This window comes from Medicago sativa, chromosome 3 (genome assembly GCF_051527215.1).
Source record: "Medicago sativa cultivar Bolivia chromosome 3, Bolivia_mono, whole genome shotgun sequence".
Classification (NCBI taxonomy): Eukaryota; Viridiplantae; Streptophyta; class Magnoliopsida; order Fabales; family Fabaceae; genus Medicago; species Medicago sativa.
In genome coordinates, this window is record NC_140751.1 from 53959790 (window position 1) to 53981055 (window position 21266).

General features: G+C 33.3%; 2 protein-coding genes and 1 pseudogene across 4 annotated transcripts; all 3 read left to right on the forward strand.

The window, feature by feature from the left end:
* The first annotated feature begins 419 nt into the window (after positions 1–419).
* On the forward strand, positions 420–4737 carry LOC146938354 (syntaxin-52-like). The gene is made up of 6 exons (XM_085752296.1): positions 420–629; positions 2585–2797; positions 3087–3289; positions 3373–3473; positions 3569–3613; positions 4286–4737. Exons 2-6 carry the CDS (start codon positions 2589–2591, stop codon positions 4415–4417), a joined length of 690 nt encoding a protein of 229 aa, XP_085608422.1. The 5' UTR covers positions 420–629; positions 2585–2588; the 3' UTR covers positions 4418–4737.
* Positions 4738–5407: 670 nt separating this feature from the next.
* Positions 5408–16227, forward strand: LOC146938355 (putative disease resistance protein At4g27220). 3 transcript variants are annotated; one of them, XR_015031263.1, is made up of 5 exons: positions 5408–5775; positions 10485–13592; positions 13748–14347; positions 14435–14556; positions 15541–16227. XR_015031263.1 is itself a non-coding variant. In XM_085752297.1 (4 exons), exons 2-4 carry the CDS (start codon positions 10500–10502, stop codon positions 14504–14506), a joined length of 3765 nt encoding a protein of 1254 aa, XP_085608423.1. In that variant the 5' UTR covers positions 5408–5775; positions 10485–10499; the 3' UTR covers positions 14507–14873. The 3 variants fall into 3 exon arrangements, 2 of the variants coding, with proteins under 2 accessions (XP_085608423.1, XP_085608424.1); XM_085752297.1 differs by lacking the exon at positions 15541–16227 and having other exon boundaries at positions 14435–14873; XM_085752298.1 differs by lacking the exon at positions 15541–16227 and having other exon boundaries at positions 13748–14438.
* Positions 16228–16752: 525 nt separating this feature from the next.
* On the forward strand, positions 16753–21218 carry LOC146938356 (uncharacterized; annotated as a pseudogene).
* The last annotated feature ends 48 nt before the right edge of the window (positions 21219–21266 follow it).

Below are 21266 nucleotides of genomic sequence, written 5' to 3' on the forward strand. Positions count from 1 at the left end.
TTTGTTAAGAAATTCTAATTTTTTTAGGAAGGAATTTTACGATATTCTTTTTTTTTTGATAGTGGCCGTGGTTTGAACCCTTAACCTTGCATATTTTTATGCATTGTCCAACCAACTGAGCTAAGCTCACGAGGACAATTTTACAATATTCTACGTATATCTGCACAATTTCATTAATAAATACTAAAATTAATTTAAAAATAGGGATCAAAAGTAGTGATTGAAAATTTTATAGGGACTAGAAGTTGAAGAAAAAATTTAGAGGGACTAAAACGAAAAGTTGGTATATTTATAGGGACTAAAAACATATTTAACCTTTAATTTAATTTAAAATCTACATTTAGAAAAAAAAAAAACTTTTTGTCTTAAAAAAAAGTGTGATACTTACAACAAAACAAAATAACCCGCGTAGACGTAGCACAATCCACAAGATAAACGACGCTGCGTTCAACGACTTTTTCCGTTTCATTCACATTTCGTAAACGACAACGGTGCCGCTCGGTGCTACCGCACCGTTACGCTATTCTCTTCCTAAAACGACACCGTATCGATCAATCTCATCGACGATCCTCTTCATCTCAATTACCAAACCCTAATTCAGAGAAAGTGTTTTTCTCCTTAATTTGCAGGTGAAATTTGATTCCACTTTACGATCTGTTCGTTTTTTCGTGTGATTTGATTTTTTTTTTTAGTTTTGAATTCTGGATTGTGTTTTTGGAGATGCTGAAAACGTGTTTTTTTTTTGTGTGGTTGATTTTGACTTTTTTGGGTTGATGATTGTTTTATGAGAATTGTGTGTTTTGTGTATGATTTTGATGTTAAAGGTGGTTAATTTTTTTTTGGGATTTCGTGATGGGTTGGAATTTTTGTAATTTTTCATTGCTTCTGTGATCATGAGGTGATGGTGGTGGGTGTAGATTTTAATAGATGAATTTGTTGTTGAGGCAATTAGTTTGGTTTTTTAGGTGAAGAGGTTGATATCTTTGTGAAAATTCATGTTGAGAAGTGTTGTTAATCTTGACCGTAGAAAATTTTGACACACTGTACTAAATAGTTTATTGCGGAACAGTGGTGATTTGTTCAAATTCCACTATGCTATAGTGCCTCGGTAGCCGCTATTTAACATCACTGATTTTGGTTTAGAAGGATGTGGATGCCAGCGTTTGTTGATGGGAGTGGTGTTTAATGGAAACCCGGTTCAATGGTTGATAGTCAAGGGTGGGAGGTAGCAGTTATTGATGAGGTTTATGTGGTGGATTGCTTCTGTTTCTATCCGGTTTACTTTTTTGTTGGAAATTATTAGATATAGAGATAGGAATTTTCGAAGGAGTATAGGAGATTTTCGAAGGCCCTGTTTAGATAAACGTTTGTATTAGCTAGCCATGTGAATAGCATGAGATTTTATCATATAAGCGCCTATGTATAAGCTATTTTTATAACAGAAGAAAAAATAAATCAAACTATTTTCATATGAGCTATTTTCATAAGTTATCTTGGAGAGCGTATGCAAATAAGCTGAAAACAACTTATGCCATAAACTCTCCCAAACAGTCACACAAGTACTTATGCCAGTAGATAAACTAAAATACGTCAATCCAGACATGCCCTTAATCTATTTCAAGCTTTAATAGCAATGGTGTGTTGGTATTACTAGTCATATAAATATTTGAGAATGCGGTGAGATTTAAACATAATTGATAGAGAAGGCTTGGCTGCTGGTGTATTCCTTTGTTAGAGTGTCTTTGAATATCTTCTTCTTTTGTGCCTTCTTTGAGTCAATTTTAGACACGTAATCAGGTAAAGTTTCTGGGGATTTGGCTCTTTTGGCAGCCATTGGTTTCTACTTGGTCAGAATAGTTTTTCTTCCTTCTATGTAGCTAACTAACAGCCATGTCTTCCTAACTTTGTAGTTTTTCTCTCACTTAATAGGTTTCTTCAACAGCGAAAAACCCTTCTCAGGCTATTTGGATCAATGTTGCGAACACATAGATTGTGAATTTGTGACTTTTTTTCAAGATGCTAGCTGGCCATGTGTTTTACTTACTAAGTTGAAAATATTTTCTATTTTTAAATGTCTTATGGAACTCAGTTGCGGTCAAAGCTGCAATTAAGTTGGATACAATGTATGTTGGTGGTTGAGTCTAGCAAGTTTTTGGTATAATGTAAATTACCATTGTGTCAATGTTACAGTGTTTTCAGTATTTTTGTTATCATAACTTTGATTACACGCTTGTATGCCGGTGGGGGGTTGCTGTTTTGAGCAGCTGAGTAGGCTGCAATCTCTGGATATTATTACATAAATTACTATATAAAATCATAGTTTTATGAGTTTCTCTAGCCAGGTAGTATTCATTTCATGTTAATCACGTGGAATGGAAAAGCTCTTTATTTTCCTGGAAAGTACTTAAAGTTTTTGGGACTATCTAGATTGTTGATTATATGGTATCTTTCTCTTGTTTCAGTTTTGGTGTCGTTTGATGTAAAATCTGACAAGTACAACTGTACAACTTGTATTAATGATTTTTTTCTATATAATCACTATAATTTGCCTCTCATTTTTGCTTTCTTTTTCACCTAATTTCAGGCCAATGGCATCTTCTTCAGACTCATGGTTGAAGGAATACAATGAAGCAATGAAACTTGCTGATGATATCAATGGCATGATTTCTGAACATAATTCATTTCCTTCATCTGGACCAGAAACACAACGTCATGCATCTGCTATAAGAAGGAAAATCACAATATTGGGGACCCGACTAGATAGCTTGCAATCCCTTTTGTCAAAGCTCCCTGTAAAGTGAGTATTCAGCTGTTGTTTACCCTGATTAAGAAAGGATGGTGCTATTACAGCAATGAGGACCTGAACTCAATGTCCTGTAGTAATATGATGCTTTTTATTCTGAAAAATGTTTTGTGGAATTGTCCGTATCTATCTCCTTACCATTTTCTTATAATTATACTTTAAAAACTTTTGTGATAATAATGATAAGAAAATATGTTATCAATACAAAAGTCACTGTCTTCTTTTGAGCTGCAAAGGCATGTGATGTAATGCATTTCACGTTTCTTTGTCAAATGATAAATAGGTCTGAGAAGGAGATGAATCGTCGCAAGGACAACCTTGCAAATTTGAGGTCAAAGGTTAACCAAATGGCTTCAACTTTGAACATGTCAAACTTTGCAAATAGGGATAGTTTGCTCGGGCCAGAAATTAAACCAGATGCAATGAGCAGAACTGTTGGCTTGGATAACAATGGACTTGTTGGTCTGCAACGGCAAGTTATGAAAGGTAACTTCATTTTGAATTGTGTGAACATTGAAATACATAATTTGTGCTTTGGATATTGATTTCGAAGGCTGTTTTTCTAACAGAACAAGATGAGGGCCTTGAGAAATTGGAGGAGACCGTATTAAGTACAAAACATATTGCGTTGGCAGTGAATGAAGAGCTGACTCTACACACTAGACTCATTGTATGTTCCCATCCTATTTTAATTTTCTCTGCTCATTTTTTAAGATCCATTTTTCTATCAGTCTGAAAATTGTTGAATCTTTTATTTTCTTCTAGGATGATTTGGATGAACATGTAGATGTCACAGATTCTCGGCTGAGGGTAACACTCTTACCACTACTTTCTTTAGGCATATATCAAAAATAAACTTATTGAGATTAGATAAGTTTACTATATACTTAATTAGTCTACATGAAAAAATTTCTTTGAATTCTATATTGTTTATTTTCTTAGTTTCTAAGTTCCTTAATTCTGGTAAGTATTTTGTCTCAGAATTAGGATAGCCCACATACTCACCAATCTGACATTTCAAATAGATGTACCATATTTTTGGTTTGATGTACGTTGTTTTGGAATATAATCATTAATTTGGGAAAACAATAAACTTACATTGTTGTACGCCATGTCATTCATGGATCTGTGGGGATTTGGGCTAATGTTGTTACTTTTTGTATGAGGAGAGATATTATAATTTAAGTAAATTTACTGTAAACTTACCTAGTATATGTCAGTTAACTAGAGTTAACATATAATTTATTGAATATCTGTGGATGCTTTTTGCATGATAACATGGATAAGTGTATCTAAAATTTTCATTTTTCGGTTAGGTGGGGTGATGATGGGTTAATTTTTTAATGCTTCTAATATATTTTTTGAATAATTAATATGTTGTTACCTTTGCCCTTTTAAGTTTTAATTCTTAAACTGATATATGTTAATATTGTAGAAGTTGCTTGCAACTAACATTTTCTGTCTGTTTCTGTGTGATAACAGAGAGTGCAGAAGAACTTGGCAATTTTAAACAAACGTACTAAGGGTGGTTGCTCATGCATGTGCATGCTATTAGCAGTGATTGGTATAGTGGGTTTGGTTCTTGTCATATGGCTTCTAGTCAAATATTTGTAGATATGAAAATACCCAACTCAGCAAACTTTTCCCCTTGTGTTTATGTTTCTGAATGTGTGCCTTGAAACATATCATATCATATCATATCCGAGGTTCTTCGATTGTTCTTTGTACTTTGCCAATGACATGGAATGTATTGAGGTCTTGAAAGGCTATGATTTGTAATCTTCAGATCTTTTCAAGTGTTGATATGTTTGTGCTTTTGTTTGTTGAAGTATGAAGGTTTTAAGTGATTTGTGATAAACTGATAGTGCCTTGAGTAACCTATTATTGAGTGAGAAGAGAATGAATATTTATGTCATGCATTTTTTGCAATCTTACTTCATTGTCATGTTCCTTTCTTTTTGATTCTGAACCTTCGATAGAATGTTAATATCTTCAAAGTTCTGGAGCAGGTTCTAACTACAAAAATAAATAAACGATTGCTTTTATTGACATTTTATTAATTTTTCAATTTTAATCTTTCAAATTTTATTTATCATGTGATAAAAATATATATTTAAAAATTTAACTTTACACCCTTTTATTTAATATTTAATTTAATTATATACTATAAATTTTGTTCTCCTTTCAATAGAAAATATAATTTCCTCTAAAAAAAATGGGAACAGAATTATAGAGCCAACAGCTTGTGGCACCATTACTAATATTGAGCCTACAAAAGGCTATGAAAACCAAGGTAAAAGGTTATGTAATAAGTCTTAGGATGTTGATTCTTTAACTCATCTAATGTGAGACTCTGAACACATGTCTTATGCCCATGACTAGACATCTAAAATGTGGTTCAATAGTGGATGATGCTAGCTAGGAATCTTGGATATCTCCCACTTATAAACTAATTTATGTCTTATTTCTCCAAATATGAGACTCTTAACAATGTGGAACCCACTAGCAATATTAAAAAATTAGGAACTCAATTAAAAAAATAGCAACATAGAGCCAACAGCTTGGAGCACCATTATTAATATTGAGCCAGCCATCTATGGAGATAATGTGGCATCTGATAGTGAGTGAGTGCGTGGGGGACAAGCAAGAGGAAAAGTGTCCCATTCCATACTCAATACTTTTCTTGCATGAGGAGGACACACAATAGACTCTTCTTTCCTTCGCTGTTTATACTTTTTCTTTAGTGGTTTTAGAATAACTTCAATCAAACATACAAAGATACTGCCACATTGAGTGCAGCTCAATCATGCATTGGTTTAAGTATTAATAAGCCAGAAATAAACCAGGAAATAAAGAGAACTCTGTTATATCTAAGGAAAAAGTGCAAGTAGTCTGCATCATTTGTGATTCCCAACTGAGCTCAGGGTAACTAGAAGGGTGTTTGCAACTTGAGAAGTCTGCTAAGAAATCAGGTATGGTGCTTTTCCTGCTCTGAATATGCATGTATGAATTATGATTATATAATATGAGTTTCTTTTTGAAGGTTTTTGGATTATATAATCCGAAACCCTTTAAAAAACAGAATTTGTAAATATACGATAAAATCTGAAACCTCTAATACTTGTTCGGAAATCCACAATTTTGGTCCCCTTGGTTTGTTTTCCACAATTTTGGTTCATTCATAAATTTGACACTTAATTTTTGACGATGTGTGTACTCCTTCCGGTCCTTGTTATAAGAAGAAAAACAAAAAAAACATTAATACCAATGCAGTCATCAATTAGTGTAATTTTTTGAATATTTTTACAAATATACCACTATAAAAAATTGTGAAGTATTAAATACAGTCCCTAATATTAAAAAAAAACATTAAATAAGGGGTATACAAGTCTTTTAAACTATCTACATCTTCAAAGTTGTGATAAACCGTTACCCTTTTAAGGATTTATTTGAAACTTATAAACTTAAAAAAAAAATCAAATAGATGCATTAAATAAATAACTTAAAAACCTATAAAAACATAAAGAATTATCTAGATATTTTTGTCAAATTTAAAGGATCTAAAGAACTATTTGACCTTTTTTAAGACCAATTTGTTTCAAAAAAATTTCTTATATATTGGACTTGAGGGGGAGCAGATCAATATAGTGACATGGACATACAACTCATATAGATGCAGCAACCATGTCATATTTTTTACTTTATTAAATTACTTCATACAATATTTTCTATAAAAATTACAAAATGATTGAGCAATTTTTTTTTTTTTACCAAAATGATTAATTTCTTTCTCATCATTTCCATCCTCCACCGTGTTATGCAAATTCAACCAACCTATCTTGCATTGTATCGAAAGAATAATCTTTTTCTCTAGCATCAGAAATCTCAACATGAAGAGTATCCAAAAACAAACTCAACCCCCTTTAAAACACAACCCGGTTCCGTGTTTTCTTCCTCAAAACTAAACTCTAATTCACCTTCCAAAGTTTCCATATTCACCATAAAAATACCCAAGTTTGAAACTTTTACAGAGAAGCATGCTACACTCAATTCTAAATCACCAATAACCTCTCCACCATTAGGTGAAATACTCTAACATAAACACTACTATCTTCAGCACTTCAGTTTTCATTTTTCAAATCTTAAAAATCGTTGTTGAAGGGCAGAGACCACGATTTATCGGAGGCGATGTGTGCAGATTTGCAAACACGATAGATGATGAATAAAATGTATGCAATCATCAATTAGTGTAACTTTTTGAATATTTTTTTATAAATATACCCTTATAAAAAATTGTGAAGCATTAAATACGCTCACTAATATTAAAAAGGCTTAAAGGCATTTGTGACCCCTAAAATTTTAAAAAGTTACGATTTTGGTCCTCTAACAAAAAAATAACAATTTTACACCCCTTAAATTTACAAAACGTTGCAAATTTTCAGAGAAGCCGCCACGTGTCCCAAAACAGTGGGCCATAATCGCAACTTTTTGAAAATATAAGGGGCCAAAAGAGCTTATTTCCCTATAGATAGAGGGTCGAAAGAGCATATTTCTCTTAAGTTAGAGGGTCAAAAGAGCATATTTCACTAAAGATAGAGGGCAATTTTTTAATTTTTTTATTAGTGGGCCAAAATCGCAACTTTTTAAAAGTTACGAGGTCAAAATGCACTTAAGCCTATTAAAAAAAACATTAAATAAGGGGTAAAAAAGTCTTTTAAACAATATCTACATCTTAAAAGTTTTGATACACCGTTACTCTTTTAAGGACCTATTTGAAACTTAAAAGTTGAAAAAAAAAACATCAAATATGTGCATTAAATTAATAACTTAAAAACCTATTAGAAACTTAAAAAACTTAAAGAATTAACTTCATATTTTTGTCAAACATAAAAGGATAAAAGAGCTATTTGACCTTTCTTATAAATAAGACCAAATTTTCTTAAATACAGGACCTGAGGGGGAGTAGATCATTATAGTGACAGGGACATACAACTCATATAGATGTAGCAACCATGTCATCTTTTTTACTTTATTAAATTACTTCATACAATATTTTTTATAAAAATTACAAAATGATTGAGCAATTTTTTTTACAAAAATGATTGATTTCTTTTTCATCATTTCCATCCTCCACCGTATTATGCAAATTCAACCAACCTATCTAGCTGTTGGTGGTCCCCCTGCTCCTCAGTCTTAACCTCCATAAGGGCATTTTGCTCAGGTGGCCTCGGAGCCTGTACATTCGGAGCCTGTACATTCTTTGGTTCTGGTATGACATATGTATGTGAAATGGTAAAATACCATCTCATGTATCAAGTTGCCATCTCTACACCGGTCACAACAAGCCGACACAACTCTTATGTAATGTTGAGCCACCTCCTGTCGGGTCGGTATGGTTGGTGAGAGAGAAAAATAATTACGAATCGAAGAATTATAAATTGAAGGACTGTGACCTTAACTAATATTTGATGTTTGAAAAGGCTTGAAATTAAATAGGATGCTTTTGAGCAAATAATCTTCAAGAATCACACAATATGAGAGTTTCAAATTTTGGGTGGTGAGAAGAATTTTTAGAAAAATCCTAACTATTGAAAATGAGGGAAGTTTATAATTTAGATATATAGGAAGGGTGCAGATTATATAATATGAAAACATTCAAAAAGCAGTTCACATTTTATAATCCAAACATGATTATTTTTAGAATATAGGCTTAAATGCACCTTTGATCCACCTATTTTGATAAAAATTAACTTTTAATCCCCTTATTTTGAAAACCAAATTTTTGGTCCCCCTATTAAGCAACTCTTGGGAATTTTTTCATCCCCCTCTATTTTTGATGATGTGCTTAACTCATTTATGACGTGGTTTTGAGGTGGCTGTGGTGAGTTGGTTAAATATTTTCCACATCATCATTTTGATTAAAATTAAATAGTTTACATTTTATAACTTATATTTTTTAATTAATTTAATTATTAATCACAATTTTAAGAACAAGTTCATATTCATCATCAACAACAACACAACCATCGCACCATCATCAACAACACAGTTATATCATATCACCATCATCCAGTTCCATAGTTAATACATATATAACACAAAATACATTGATATCCAAGCCCCTAGTTCTAAAAAAACCAGATTATAACCTAAATCCCCAAATTTAAAACCCAAAAAAAAATTCTCAAATCCATAAAAAGGAGAAAGTGAGAAGTATGGGTTCAACAATGACAATCCAATCAAATACAACTCTAGTGACTTGGTTGTTACCAAAACTAACAACAATAATGGAGAAACAAGGTTCAATTAGAAATCACATGGACATGAAAAATAAGATGAGAAGAACAAAGAGTGAGATTTTGAGTTCCATGTTTGATCCTTATTTATTAATTTTGTTAAGTCTGCAGCAACTTAACCTAATTTTTTCCCTCCACTAATCCCTTATTAGGTTTGCAACAACTCAATCCTAAAATTTTGGCTCTAAATTTGCATCATTAAATGCTAATCCTCAACCCTAAAATTTTGGCTCTAAATTTGCATTTTGTGATTATCCATGCTACCTCAACCCTTATTATAGCATTCAGATTGAATCTATAGAAGAAATTGAATATATCCTAAACATTAGTGTTTATTACATTTGTTATTTTTGCTGTTCTTTTTAGTCCTCACAGACATAAAGATAGGCTATGGTAAAGAAAGATTATTTTGATTGAAACAAATTTAAAGAAACAAAAGTAATATTTATACCACAGGATACCAATTATTTAATCTTTTATACTTTACTTTTATATATTATAGTCTATTCGACCCGTGCGGCGCACGGCTCAACAATCTAGTTTTTGGAGAAAAACTAGTAAGATTAGGGTTTTAATTAAGGGAAAAAAACATTTTTTAAATTATTATTGTTATTATTATTTAAAGTTAATCTTAAAAAATTTAATTAAAAAAATGACATGGACACATTTAAATCCAACTCGCTATGACCATCTTAATGCCACATCATAAATGAAATAGACACGTCATCAAAATTGGGGGGAGCAAAAAATTCCTAAAAGTTTTTTAATAAGGGATCCAAAAAGTTGGTTTTAGAAATACCGGGATTGAAAGTTAATTTTTATCAAAATAGAGGGATCGAAGTGCATTTAAGCCTGAAATATAATAGGACGCATGAGAATAAAATACGATGGGAAAAAAATAAGCAATTCAAAATTAGGACGAAAAAATCACAAATTTTTGGGTCAAAAATTTGTATTAAGACCAAAACTGCAACAATGTGTAAAACTTGGAACCAAAATGTAGTTCATTCTTCTGGGACCAAACGGCATTTAAGCATTATGATTAACACAACTAGATGTTTTAGTATTGTTCCTCGTGAGCTTAGCTCAGTTGGTTGGTACAATGCAAAAAAATATGCAAGGTCCGGGGTTCAACCCCGGCCACTACAAAAAATAAAAAAATAAAAGATGTTTTAGCATTGAATTTTTTTGGCAAACCTAAATGTTCATTCTTCTTTAATGATAGATTTTGAGTGTGTCAAACTTTGATTTTTTTCTCTCCTCATAATCTAACAACTAAACAACCCTAACAATTCACGTGTTTGATAAATATTTTACCAACTATGCACATGATTCTATTGTTAATATTTTAATTTTACTAACTATGCACATGATTCTATTGTTAGGCTTCCTTTGATTCGATGGCAGATATTGTTATCTCCATTGTTGCTAAAGTTGCTGAATATTTGGTTGAACCGGTATTCCGCGAAGGAAAATACTTTCTGTGTGTTAATAAAGTCATCAAAGATCTTGAAAATGAAAGAAAGGAGTTGATATTTGAAAGAGATAACTTGTTGGATCGAGTTGAACAAGCCAAAGAAAGAACTGAAATTATTGAGAAACCTGTGGAAAAGTGGCTAGATGATGTGAAGAGTCTGTTAGAAGAGGTGGAAGCATTGGAGAAAAGGATGAGAGCAAACACCAGGTGCTTTCAAGGAGATTTTCCAACATGGAGAAGATATCGTTTGAGCAAGCAAATGGTAAAGAAGGTGCTGGCAATAGAAAAATTGAAGGGCAAAAGCAATATTGATCCATTTTCTCACAAAGCTGTTCTTCCAGGCATTGAATACCTGTCCTCTCAAAATTTTATTTACTTCCAATCAACAAAGGTGGCATACAATCAGCTCATGGAGTTACTACATGACGATTGCATCCATATGATAGGAGTGTATGGAATGGGTGGATGTGGGAAAACAACTCTTGTTACTGAAGCTGGAAAGAAGGCTGAGGAATCAAATATGTTCGATAAAGTTATCTTAATCACAGTGTCTCAAACACCAAACGTTAGAGACATTCAAGGAAAAATGGCAGGTATGCTAAACTTGCCACTCAATGAAGAAGACGAAGTTGAAAGAGCAAAACAGTTGTGGTTGAGTTTGAAACAAAAAAAACGAATTCTTGTCATAGTAGACGATTTGTGGAAAGAGTTTGATTTGACGAGTATAGGGATTCGCATAGACAGTGTTAATAAGGGAGCATTTAAAATCCTTGTAACCACTCGTAATCAGCAAGTATGCACTTCTATGGACTGTCAAAAAATTATTCATTTGGGGCTCTTATCTGAACGCGAATCTTGGACTTTGTTCCAAAAGCATGCAAAGATTACTGATGAATTCTCTAAATCATTGGGTGGTGTGCCACATGAACTCTGCAATAAATGTAAAGGACTGCCTCTAGCAATTGTAACTGTGGCGTCTTCCTTAAAAGGAAAACACACACAAATTGACTGGGATGTTGCACTATATAAGTTGAGGAATTCAGTGGAATTCGATGATCATGATGAAGGAGTGAGAGATGCTTTAAGTTGTCTTGAACTAAGCTATACATATTTACAAAACAAGGAAGCAGAGTTGCTCTTTTTGATGTGTTCTATGTTTCCAGAAGATTACAACATATCAATAGAAGATTTATTCCTATATGCAATTGGACTCGGTGTGGGAGGAAGATCTCCACTGATGTTATCAAGGAGTTTGATTCAAGTTGCCATAGACAAACTTTTAGAATCTTGTTTGCTGATGTCTGCTAATGACATTAATTGTGTGAAGATGCATGACTTGGTTCATGAAGTGGCCTTATGGATAGCAAAGAGATCTGGGAATCGCAAAATTTTGGTAAATGTTGACAAACCTCTCAACACCTTGGCAGGGGACGATAGTATACAAAATTATTTTGCGGTATCATCATGGTGGCACAATGAAAATCCAATTATTGGTCCATTGCAAGCTGCAAACCTTGAAATGTTGTTGCTACACATAAATACTGGTACATCACAAAGTACCTTCAATTTATCAAATTTAACATTTGAAGGAATAGAAGAGCTCAGGGTTTTTTCTCTAACAATTAATTCCTATCGTGGTGTACTATTCTCATTGCCTCCATCAATCCAATTGTTAACAAATGTTCGAACTCTGCGCTTGAATGGGTTTAAGTTGGGTAACATTTCTATCATAGGAAGCTTAACAAGGCTCGAGGTTCTTGACTTGCGACGTTGTGACTTCAATGAACTTCCTTACGAAATAGGTAACCTCACAAGACTGAAGCTACTAGATTTGTCAGCAAGTGATATATTTAATAAAACCTACAATGGAGCATTAGGGAGATGTTCACAACTAGAAGCGTTTAACTTTTTTCCATACAAGATAGGAGCATCTGTTGATGAGTTGGTTGGGGAGATGGTTGTGGATGTTGGTACTCTCTCAAAGTTACAGTGTTTTTCAATACACTGCAACTATAGTAGGGATAGGACAAGATCTCTAGGCTTATATAATTTTAATATTTGCAAATTAAGAGCATCCAAAGGGAATATCCTACAAAAAGCTGAAAATGTTGCTTTCAAATGCCTCCATGGAGGATGTAAAAATATCATCCCGGACATGGTTGAAGTTGTGGGAGGCATGGATGATTTGAATTCTCTTCAGCTTAGTCAATGCCCAGAGATAGAATGCATCTTCGATATAACCTCTGACGCCAAGATAGATGATTTGATTCCCAAGTTTGTCGAGTTAGACCTCAAGTCCATGGATAACTTGACAGGATTGTGTCATGGTCCACCACTACAAGTGCTACGCTTCTTTGAGAAACTAGAAAAACTTGTAATACACAGGTGCATTAATATACACATCACATTTCCATGGGAATGTAACTTGCAGAATCTCAAGATCCTCAGCTTAGTCTCATGCAAGTCCGGTGAAGTACTCTTCTCGACATCTGTTGCTCAAAGTCTGCAAAATTTAGAAGAGCTGGTAATATGTGAATGTCATGAATTGAAGCTTATAATTGCTGCGTGCGGAAGAGAGGGTGATGTTCGTAATACAAGTCAGGAAAAAGTTCCAGCTCACATTAATTCTCATTTTCTCATGCCTAGTTTAAGGAATATTGGGATTCGTGATTGTCCGCTGCTAGAGTCGATATTCCCAATCTGTTATGTCGAAGGACTTTCAGCACTGAAATCGATAGTTATAATGCGCGTTCCTGAGCTGAAATATATATTTGGTGAATGTGATCATGAACATCATTCTTCTCACAAATACCAGAACCAGATCATGCTTCCTCAACTGCAAGGACTCACTCTCATGCACCTTGACAATTTCATTGGGATATGTCCCGAATACTGTCATGCGAAGTGGCCATCTCACTCTTTGAAGGACCTTTTTGTTCATGATTGTCCCAAATTGCCTATGTCGTGGATCGCTCTTATGATTCGTTCTGGTCATAGTCAACATCGTCTAAATGAAGTATGTAAAATTTTTTAGGCACATAATTCTATTTAATTTGATTTCATGTATTTTTTGTTCGAATACGAATTTTGCTGACCACATTTTCCATTCTGCCTCCCATGCTTTATAATTTTGTTAGTTACACTGCCAGCTAATTGACATTTCATTTTCAGAACTTGCCCCTAAAACTGGACTTGAATTTATATCGTTTGCCTCAATTGAACTCCATATCATGGTTGGGTCCTACAACTCCAAGACAGATTCGGAATCTCCAATGTCTCCAGCGTTTAACAGTGAGTGGTTGTAAAAATTTGAAATCTTTGTTCTCCATGGAGGAATCTAGAAGTCTACCAGAGTTGATGTACATTTCTGTTTACAACTGCCAAGAATTGGAACATATTTTAGCAGAAAATGAAGAGCTTGTGCAGCAGCCTAATGCTGAAGTGTATTTTCCAAAGCTAACACATGTAGAAGTCATAAGATGCAACAAGTTGAAAAGCCTTTTCCCTGTTGCTATGGTTAAAATGTTTCCGCAATTAAGCACTCTTGTGATACTGCACTCTGATCAAATTGAAGAGGTTTTTAAACATGATGGTGGAGACAAAACTATCGATGAAATGAAAGTTATTCTTCCAAACTTGTATCTGATGATCCTCGAGTATTTGCCGAGTTTTGTTGATATCTGCCAGGGTTATAAGTTACAGGCTGAGAAACTTCAACGACTCAGAATTGATGAATGCCCCAAAGTTTTTCAAAGTTTGAAAGCAGTTCAGGTGACATAAAAGAGCTGACTAAAATACATTTTTATGTTAATATGTGTTCCCGAGCTGATTAAAATTTTGAATATATTGTTGAGAAAGGTGGTACCAGGAGATGACTGGAAAAACTTCAAATTTGTTCTATCACAGGTAACGGTACCAGGAGCTAATTAATTGAAGACTTGATTTCTATTCTATCAACTTTGAGAAATCAAGTTGTGCAGGTAATCTACTACTATTATTACTATTCTGTATTTTGCGCATATGTTAATGTGAAACCGTGTATGTAAAAGACCAAATATACTATTATAATAAGTAGAAATACTTATATCGTCTCTACCAACTGAGCTAAGTTTACGAGGGCAAACTAAAGAGTCTTTAAATAAATCACGCTTGTATACATTATTCAATTATAATAATTTTTAAATAAAAGTATCTATTAAGGACTCAATGACTCCAATGGTATTCAACTAAAAAGAGTCCTTAAATAGGTCCACTATTTAACATGTGCATTTAAAAAATAAATAAAAAGAAATAAAAAGGGGAAAGAATCACATGAACTTGGGATGGTGGGACCAAGTTTTATCTACTTTATTTCCTATTTTAATTATGAGATCCGTTAGTTGCCGAAGAGAGATAATCTTTATATAGTTATCGGTAATTAATAGGTACCATTCTTTTTTCCTCCAATGGAAGTCCTTAATAAGTTGACTCCTCGTTGAAGATGCTAGGTAAGAATGTCAAATAACAATTTCTAGAATATATATTCAAGAGAAGGAATGTAGGTAACACTTTATCTGAGAATCTGAAGCTACTTTTTTTTTCGTCGTGGTCGGGGTTCGAACCCCGGACCTTGCATATATTATGCATTGTCCATACCAATTGAGCTAAGCTCACGAGGACAATTTGAAGCTACTTTAGGTGAAGGAACGTGCATTGTAAATTTGAAATAACATACTTAACAGAAAATTAATAGCTAGGTGAACTATTATTGTCTTTAGACCCTCTCATCTGTTGCACATATCCGATATAATATAGTGAATTCTTCATGAATTTAATATCATAAGAACAAACAAATGTTGCATTAATTTTCTTTGCATTAGAATATCCAAACTTTGTTATAAAGTTGTTTATTAGGAAAATAACATGACTTAAGTTGATATAAACAACCATATATTGTTGCTTTAACTAACAAACATTTTCGGCAGGTCTGCTATTGCAATCTTGCAACTGGTTCTACAATGGAAGAAATTGGAGTTTTAGTTTCAACTATTCAATGTTATTATTATGTTGTTTCCCCTTGTCTTTACACATATCAATTGACATTATGATGTCAAACTTAACAATATGACACCGACGATAATTCTTTACTGTACAACTGTATTACAAAATCGACCGCTGAATTAAAAGATATTACATTATTGATCATGTCTCCAAAATTTTACATTAATCAGAAATTATTTGATATGTCAATATGATATATCAAAATTAACTCATTTTTTAAAAGTTCATAAGGTGTTCATTTCGATGTATCTAATTGACATATCAAATGGTTTTTGATTAATGTAATATTTTACACACACAACCTATGTTAAAATATCTTTTAATGGAACGACCGATTTTGTCATACAGTTATACAGTAAATAATTATCATCGGTGTCATATATTAAGTTTGACACTGTGATGTCAATTAATCCTGTCCATATATATAATTAAGCACTTTAATTTGAAGATTTTAGTATTGCAAGAGAAAATGCACCTGCTAGAAAATATTTTTATGATACTGTTGTGTAGTAGTGAGAAACTTTCCATTGACATTATAGTATTTTGCTGTAATTTGAGGATTCTTCCTATGAGGGATTATGTGATTAAACAGAGTATCTTCTAAACCAAAATATGTATGCCTTAAAAATTTCCAACTTTATTAAAACAGTTACCAAATTGATTTACTATCTTCAACTTTTATGAACTACTTTGAGACACTAAATACCTCGAATTCTACATTTTTCAAGGACTAAAGTTTCTATTGAATCCATTCCAAAAGCCAGGAGTTGCGACTGCACTCAAAATGTTGACGCCCAAGGAGATGAGAAGTAATTTTTGCAGATTTTGCTGCCTCTATATGCAACTTTAGAGTGCGTCTACTGAGGCAGACCAAATTATCTCATTCAAGCATAGTTGTGTAGTTGATTTTTGCACAAATAATCCATATATGTTGAAATAGAAAAGAAAAACAATTAGCTAATTAAGAATAGTTTGATGATTCTGAAAACTCAAATATGATTCTGAAAATTATGTATTGTGTTTGTTCACTGTGACAAAAGATATTCATGTAAACAAAATACATATAAGGAACAACCAACATCATGTAAGACAAGAGGTAGATATTTGGGTCTCTTATGCATTTGATTCAAGGTTACATGAATTGTGCATATGAAGAAAGAGGTAAACTCCTTAAATACATCTCAGTTACCTCAAAGGATTAGTTATTCAATTGCGCACGGTACCTTGGTTAAAAGAAAAATGACCATCATTTTCGAAATTTAACCCAAAATAGGGAAAATGCTCAAAAAAAAAAGTAAAGCTAGTGGAATCAAAGAATTATAGTGTTTTAAAATATAAAAAATGAATTAGAATTTTATACACTAAAAGCAAAAATCTTCTTATCTTAGCTGAACTTGAGGATTCAATGGACTGTCAACAAAAGTTGGTAAGAATGCTGAGGAATTGAATATGTTTGATAAGGTTATATCAATCACAGTGTCTCAAATTCCTAACATTAGAGACATTAAAGGAAAAATGGCAGACATATTAAACTTCAAGCTCGATGAAGAGAACGAAGAGGGAAGAGCACAACGGTTGTGGTTGAGGTTAAAAGAAAATAAACGAATTCTTGTCATAGTAGATGATTTTTGGAAAGAGTTTAATTTGATGAATATAGGGATTCACATTGACAATGTTAAAATGGGTGCATGGAAAATCCTTGTAACCACTCGTACTCGGCAAATATGCACTTCAATGGACTGTCAACAGAATATTCTTTTGGGGCTCTTAACTGAAAATGAATCTTGGACTTTGTTCCAAAAGCATGCAAAGAATACTGAAGAATTCTCTAAATCATTGGATGGTGTGAGAACTCTGCGATAAATATAAAGGACTGCCTCTAGCAATTGTAACTATGGCATCTTGCTTAAAAGGAAAGCATAAAAGTGTGTTGGATGTTGCACTACATACGATGAGGAATTCATCGGCATTTGATGATCACGATGAAGGTGTGAGATATGCTTTGAGTTGTCTTGAACGAAGCTATAAATATTTACAAAACAAGGAAGCAGATTTACTTATTTTGTTGTGTTCTATGTTTCCAGAAGATTACAACATTTCGATCGATGATTTAATCCTATATGCAATAGAAATAGGCGTGGGAGGAAGTTCTCCGCTGAAGCTATCAAGGAGTTTAAATCAAGTCGGCATAAATAAACTTTTAGAATCTTGTTTGCTGATGCCAACTAAAGACATGGAATGTGTGAAGATGCATGGCTTGGTTCGTGAAGTGGCCTTATGGATAGCCAAGAGATCAAGGAATCGTAAAATTTGAGTAAATGTTGACAAACCTCTCAACACCTTGGCAGGGGACGATAGTATCCGAGATTATTTTGGGGTATCCTCATGGTGGTACAATGAAAATCCAATCATTGGTCAACTGGAAGGTGCAAAGTTTGAAATATTGTTGCTAAACATAAATACTAGTATATCACAAAGTTCCTTTAATATATCACATTTACCATTTGAAGGAATAGAAGGGATCAAGGTTTCTTCGCTATCCAAGCTTCCTATAAAGAAGTATCATTCTCATTGCCTGCATCAATCCAATTGTTAGCAAATGTTCGAACTTAGCGCTTGAATGGGTTGAATTTAGGTGACATTTCTTTCGTGGCAAGGTTAACAAGGCTTGAGGTTCTTGACGTGCGACATTGCGACTTCAATGAACTTAGGAAACCTCACAAGACTGAATTAAGGGAATCCAAAGGAAATATTCTACAAATATCTGAAAATGTTGCTTTTACACGCCTCCAAGGAGGATGTAAAAATATCATCTCGGACATAATTGGAGTTGTGGGAGGCATGAATGATTTGACTTCAGTATTTCTTATTGAATGCCAAGAGATAGAATGCGTTTTCAATATAACCTTTAATGCCAAGATAGATGATTTGATTCCCAAGTTTAATTTGTCGATTTACACCTTCAACTTATGAATAACGTGACAGGATTGTGTCAAGGTCCACCACAACAAGTGTTACGCTTCTATCTGAAACTAGAAAAACTTGTAATAGAGCGCTGCATGAAGTTACACATCACATTTCCATTGGAATGCAGCTTGCAGAATTTCAAAATCCTCATCTTAGAGTATTGCAAGTCCGGTGAAGTACTCTGTTGGAGATTGATATTTTTCTAATTGAATAATCACTTGTGTGCTGCTGTTTTTCTGTCATAATTAAAGTGTTGCTTGTTTAATTATAAGTGTTCTTAGGTAATGATGACTATTATTTAGAGTAGATTTAGTGGAGATTTTATGTTCAGTCTTACAGGCATGCTTTTGGCTTGACTCTATATATTTGTAGTGTATGCTTCAGTTTAATGTATCAAAGTATCTTAGCTATTTTACTTTGTTCTCAAAATTTTATTGTCTTCTCTAATTTTCTGGTTTTTCTTCTTTCTTCTCCACCATTTTCACCTTTAGGTTCTTTTTTCTACATACTCTTCCCGACATCTGTTGCTCAAAGTCTGCAACCATTAGAAGAGCTGGAAATACAAGAATGCCGTGAATTGAAGCTTATAATTGCTGCCTGCGGAAGAGAGAGTGATGGTTGTAATACAAGTGAGGAAAAATTTCCATCTCAAATGAATTCTCATTTTCTCATGCCTAGTCTAAGGGAAGTTACAATTTTTTATTTTCCTCTGCTAGAGTCGATATTCCAAATCTGTTATGTGGAAGGACTTTCATGGATGCAATTGATACAAATAACAAAAGCTCGTCAGCAGAAATATATATTTGGTGAATGGGATCATAAACATTGTTCATCTCGCCAATACCAGAACCAGATCATGCTTCCTCAATTGCAAGTACTCAGAATCGTTTTCCTTACAATCTCATTGGGATGTGTCCCGAATACTGTCATGCAAAGTGGCCATCTCACTCTCTGAGGAAGATATTTGTGAGCATATGTCCGAAGTTGGCTATGTTATGGATCGCTGTCATGATATGCTCTGATCATAGTCATCATCATCGAAATGAAGTGTTGTTGCATGATTTTTATTTGTATTAGAATATCCCAACTTTGTTATAAGGGAAAAGAATCACTTAAGTTGACATAAACAATCATATAGAATTTTTTTAAATGACCGTTATGTATCTTCTCTATTCAATTAATATTGAATTAACAGACATATGTTTGGCAGGTCTACTATTGCCATCTTGCAACTGTAATTTGAATATTTTAGTTTTTATGTTTAAGAGGTTGATATGTTTGTGAGTATTCTTGTTGGGAAGGTGTTGTTGATAGTGGGTTGCAGAAAATAGTGGTTTGTTCAAATTATGCTACAATGCTATAACATGCCGCTATATCTACTATTTGACAACAGTTTGTACTAAATAGCCATTTTTGTAAAATTCTTCTATGAATATGATGTAGTGCTATAGCGCCTCTTTGTTTTTAATAATACGAATTTTGGGTAAGAAGGATGATGTTGCAGGTTCCTGTTGGTGGGAGTGATGTTAAATGGAAAGTTGGTAGTCAAGGTGGGAGGTGGTAGTTGTTGTTTAGGTTAATGTGATGATTTGCTTTTTTCTTTCTTTCTTTCTGGCTTGCTTTGTTGTTAGAAATGATAAGCTGTAGAGACATGAATGTTTTAAGAAGTGGAGGAGAGTGTTCTAAATCTATTTCAATCTTTAATAGTTCTGGTTTGTTAATATTACTAATCGTTGAAATGTTGATAGAGAAGAAATCAAGGTGAGTTTTGTCAGCCATCAGTTTCTACTTGGTCAGAATAGTTTTTCTTCCTTCTATACAGTAGCTAACTAACAACCATATCTTCCTAGCTTTGTAATTTGACTTTCTTCAAAATATTAGCTGGCCATATGTTTTCCTTTTTTAGTTGAAAATCTTTTCTATTTTCAATATGTTATCGAACTCAGTTGTGGTCAAAGCTGCAATTAATAATTGGAAACAATGTATGTTGGTGATGGTGATAGAGTCTTGCAAATTTTTGCTATAATGTAAATTAATATTGTGTCAGTGTTAGGATGTTTTCAGTATCTTTGTTATCATATTTCTGATCATTTGGTTGCACTATTGTATGCTTTTTTGAGCAGCTGAGTAAGCTGCAACCTATGGATTTTAAATTATCATAAGTGGAAGTTATTATGTAAATTACTATTACTATATCAAATCATAGTTTTATGAGTTTCTCTAGCCGGGTAGTGTTCATTCCGTGATAATCAAGTGGAATGGAAAAGGCCTTTATTTTGCTTGATGCTACTTGAAGTTGTTGGTACTTTCTACATTGTTGATTATATGGAATCCTTCTCTTGTTTCATTTTTGGCGTTGTTTGATGTAAAATCGTACAACTGTACAACCTGTATTGATGATTTTTTCTATATAATCACCATAGTTTGTCTCTAATTTGTTTTTTTCCTTTCTTTTTCACCTAATATCAGGCCAATGGCATCTTCTTCAGACTCATGGATGAAGGAATATAATGAAGCAATGAAACTTGCCGATGATATCAGTGGCATGATTTCTGGACATAATTCATTTCCTTCATCTGAACATAATTCATTTACCCTGATTAGAAATGATGGTGCCATTACAGCAATGCAATGAGGACCTGAACTCAGTGTCTTGTAGTAATATGATGCTTTTTATTTTGAA

Coding starts and splice junctions, on each gene's coding strand:
- LOC146938355 (XM_085752297.1), top strand. CDS start 10,500: ATGGCAGATATTGTTATCTCCATTGTTGCTAAAGTTGCTGAATATTTG. Junction 13,593..13,747: donor GTCAACATCGTCTAAATGAA/GTATGTAAAATT, acceptor TTTCATTTTCAG/AACTTGCCCCTAAAACTGGA. Junction 14,348..14,434: donor AAAGTTTGAAAGCAGTTCAG/GTGACATAAAAG, acceptor TTGTTGAGAAAG/GTGGTACCAGGAGATGACTG.
- LOC146938354 (XM_085752296.1), top strand. CDS start 2,589: ATGGCATCTTCTTCAGACTCATGGTTGAAGGAATACAATGAAGCAATG. Junction 2,798..3,086: donor TTGTCAAAGCTCCCTGTAAA/GTGAGTATTCAG, acceptor AATGATAAATAG/GTCTGAGAAGGAGATGAATC. Junction 3,290..3,372: donor GCAACGGCAAGTTATGAAAG/GTAACTTCATTT, acceptor TTTTTCTAACAG/AACAAGATGAGGGCCTTGAG.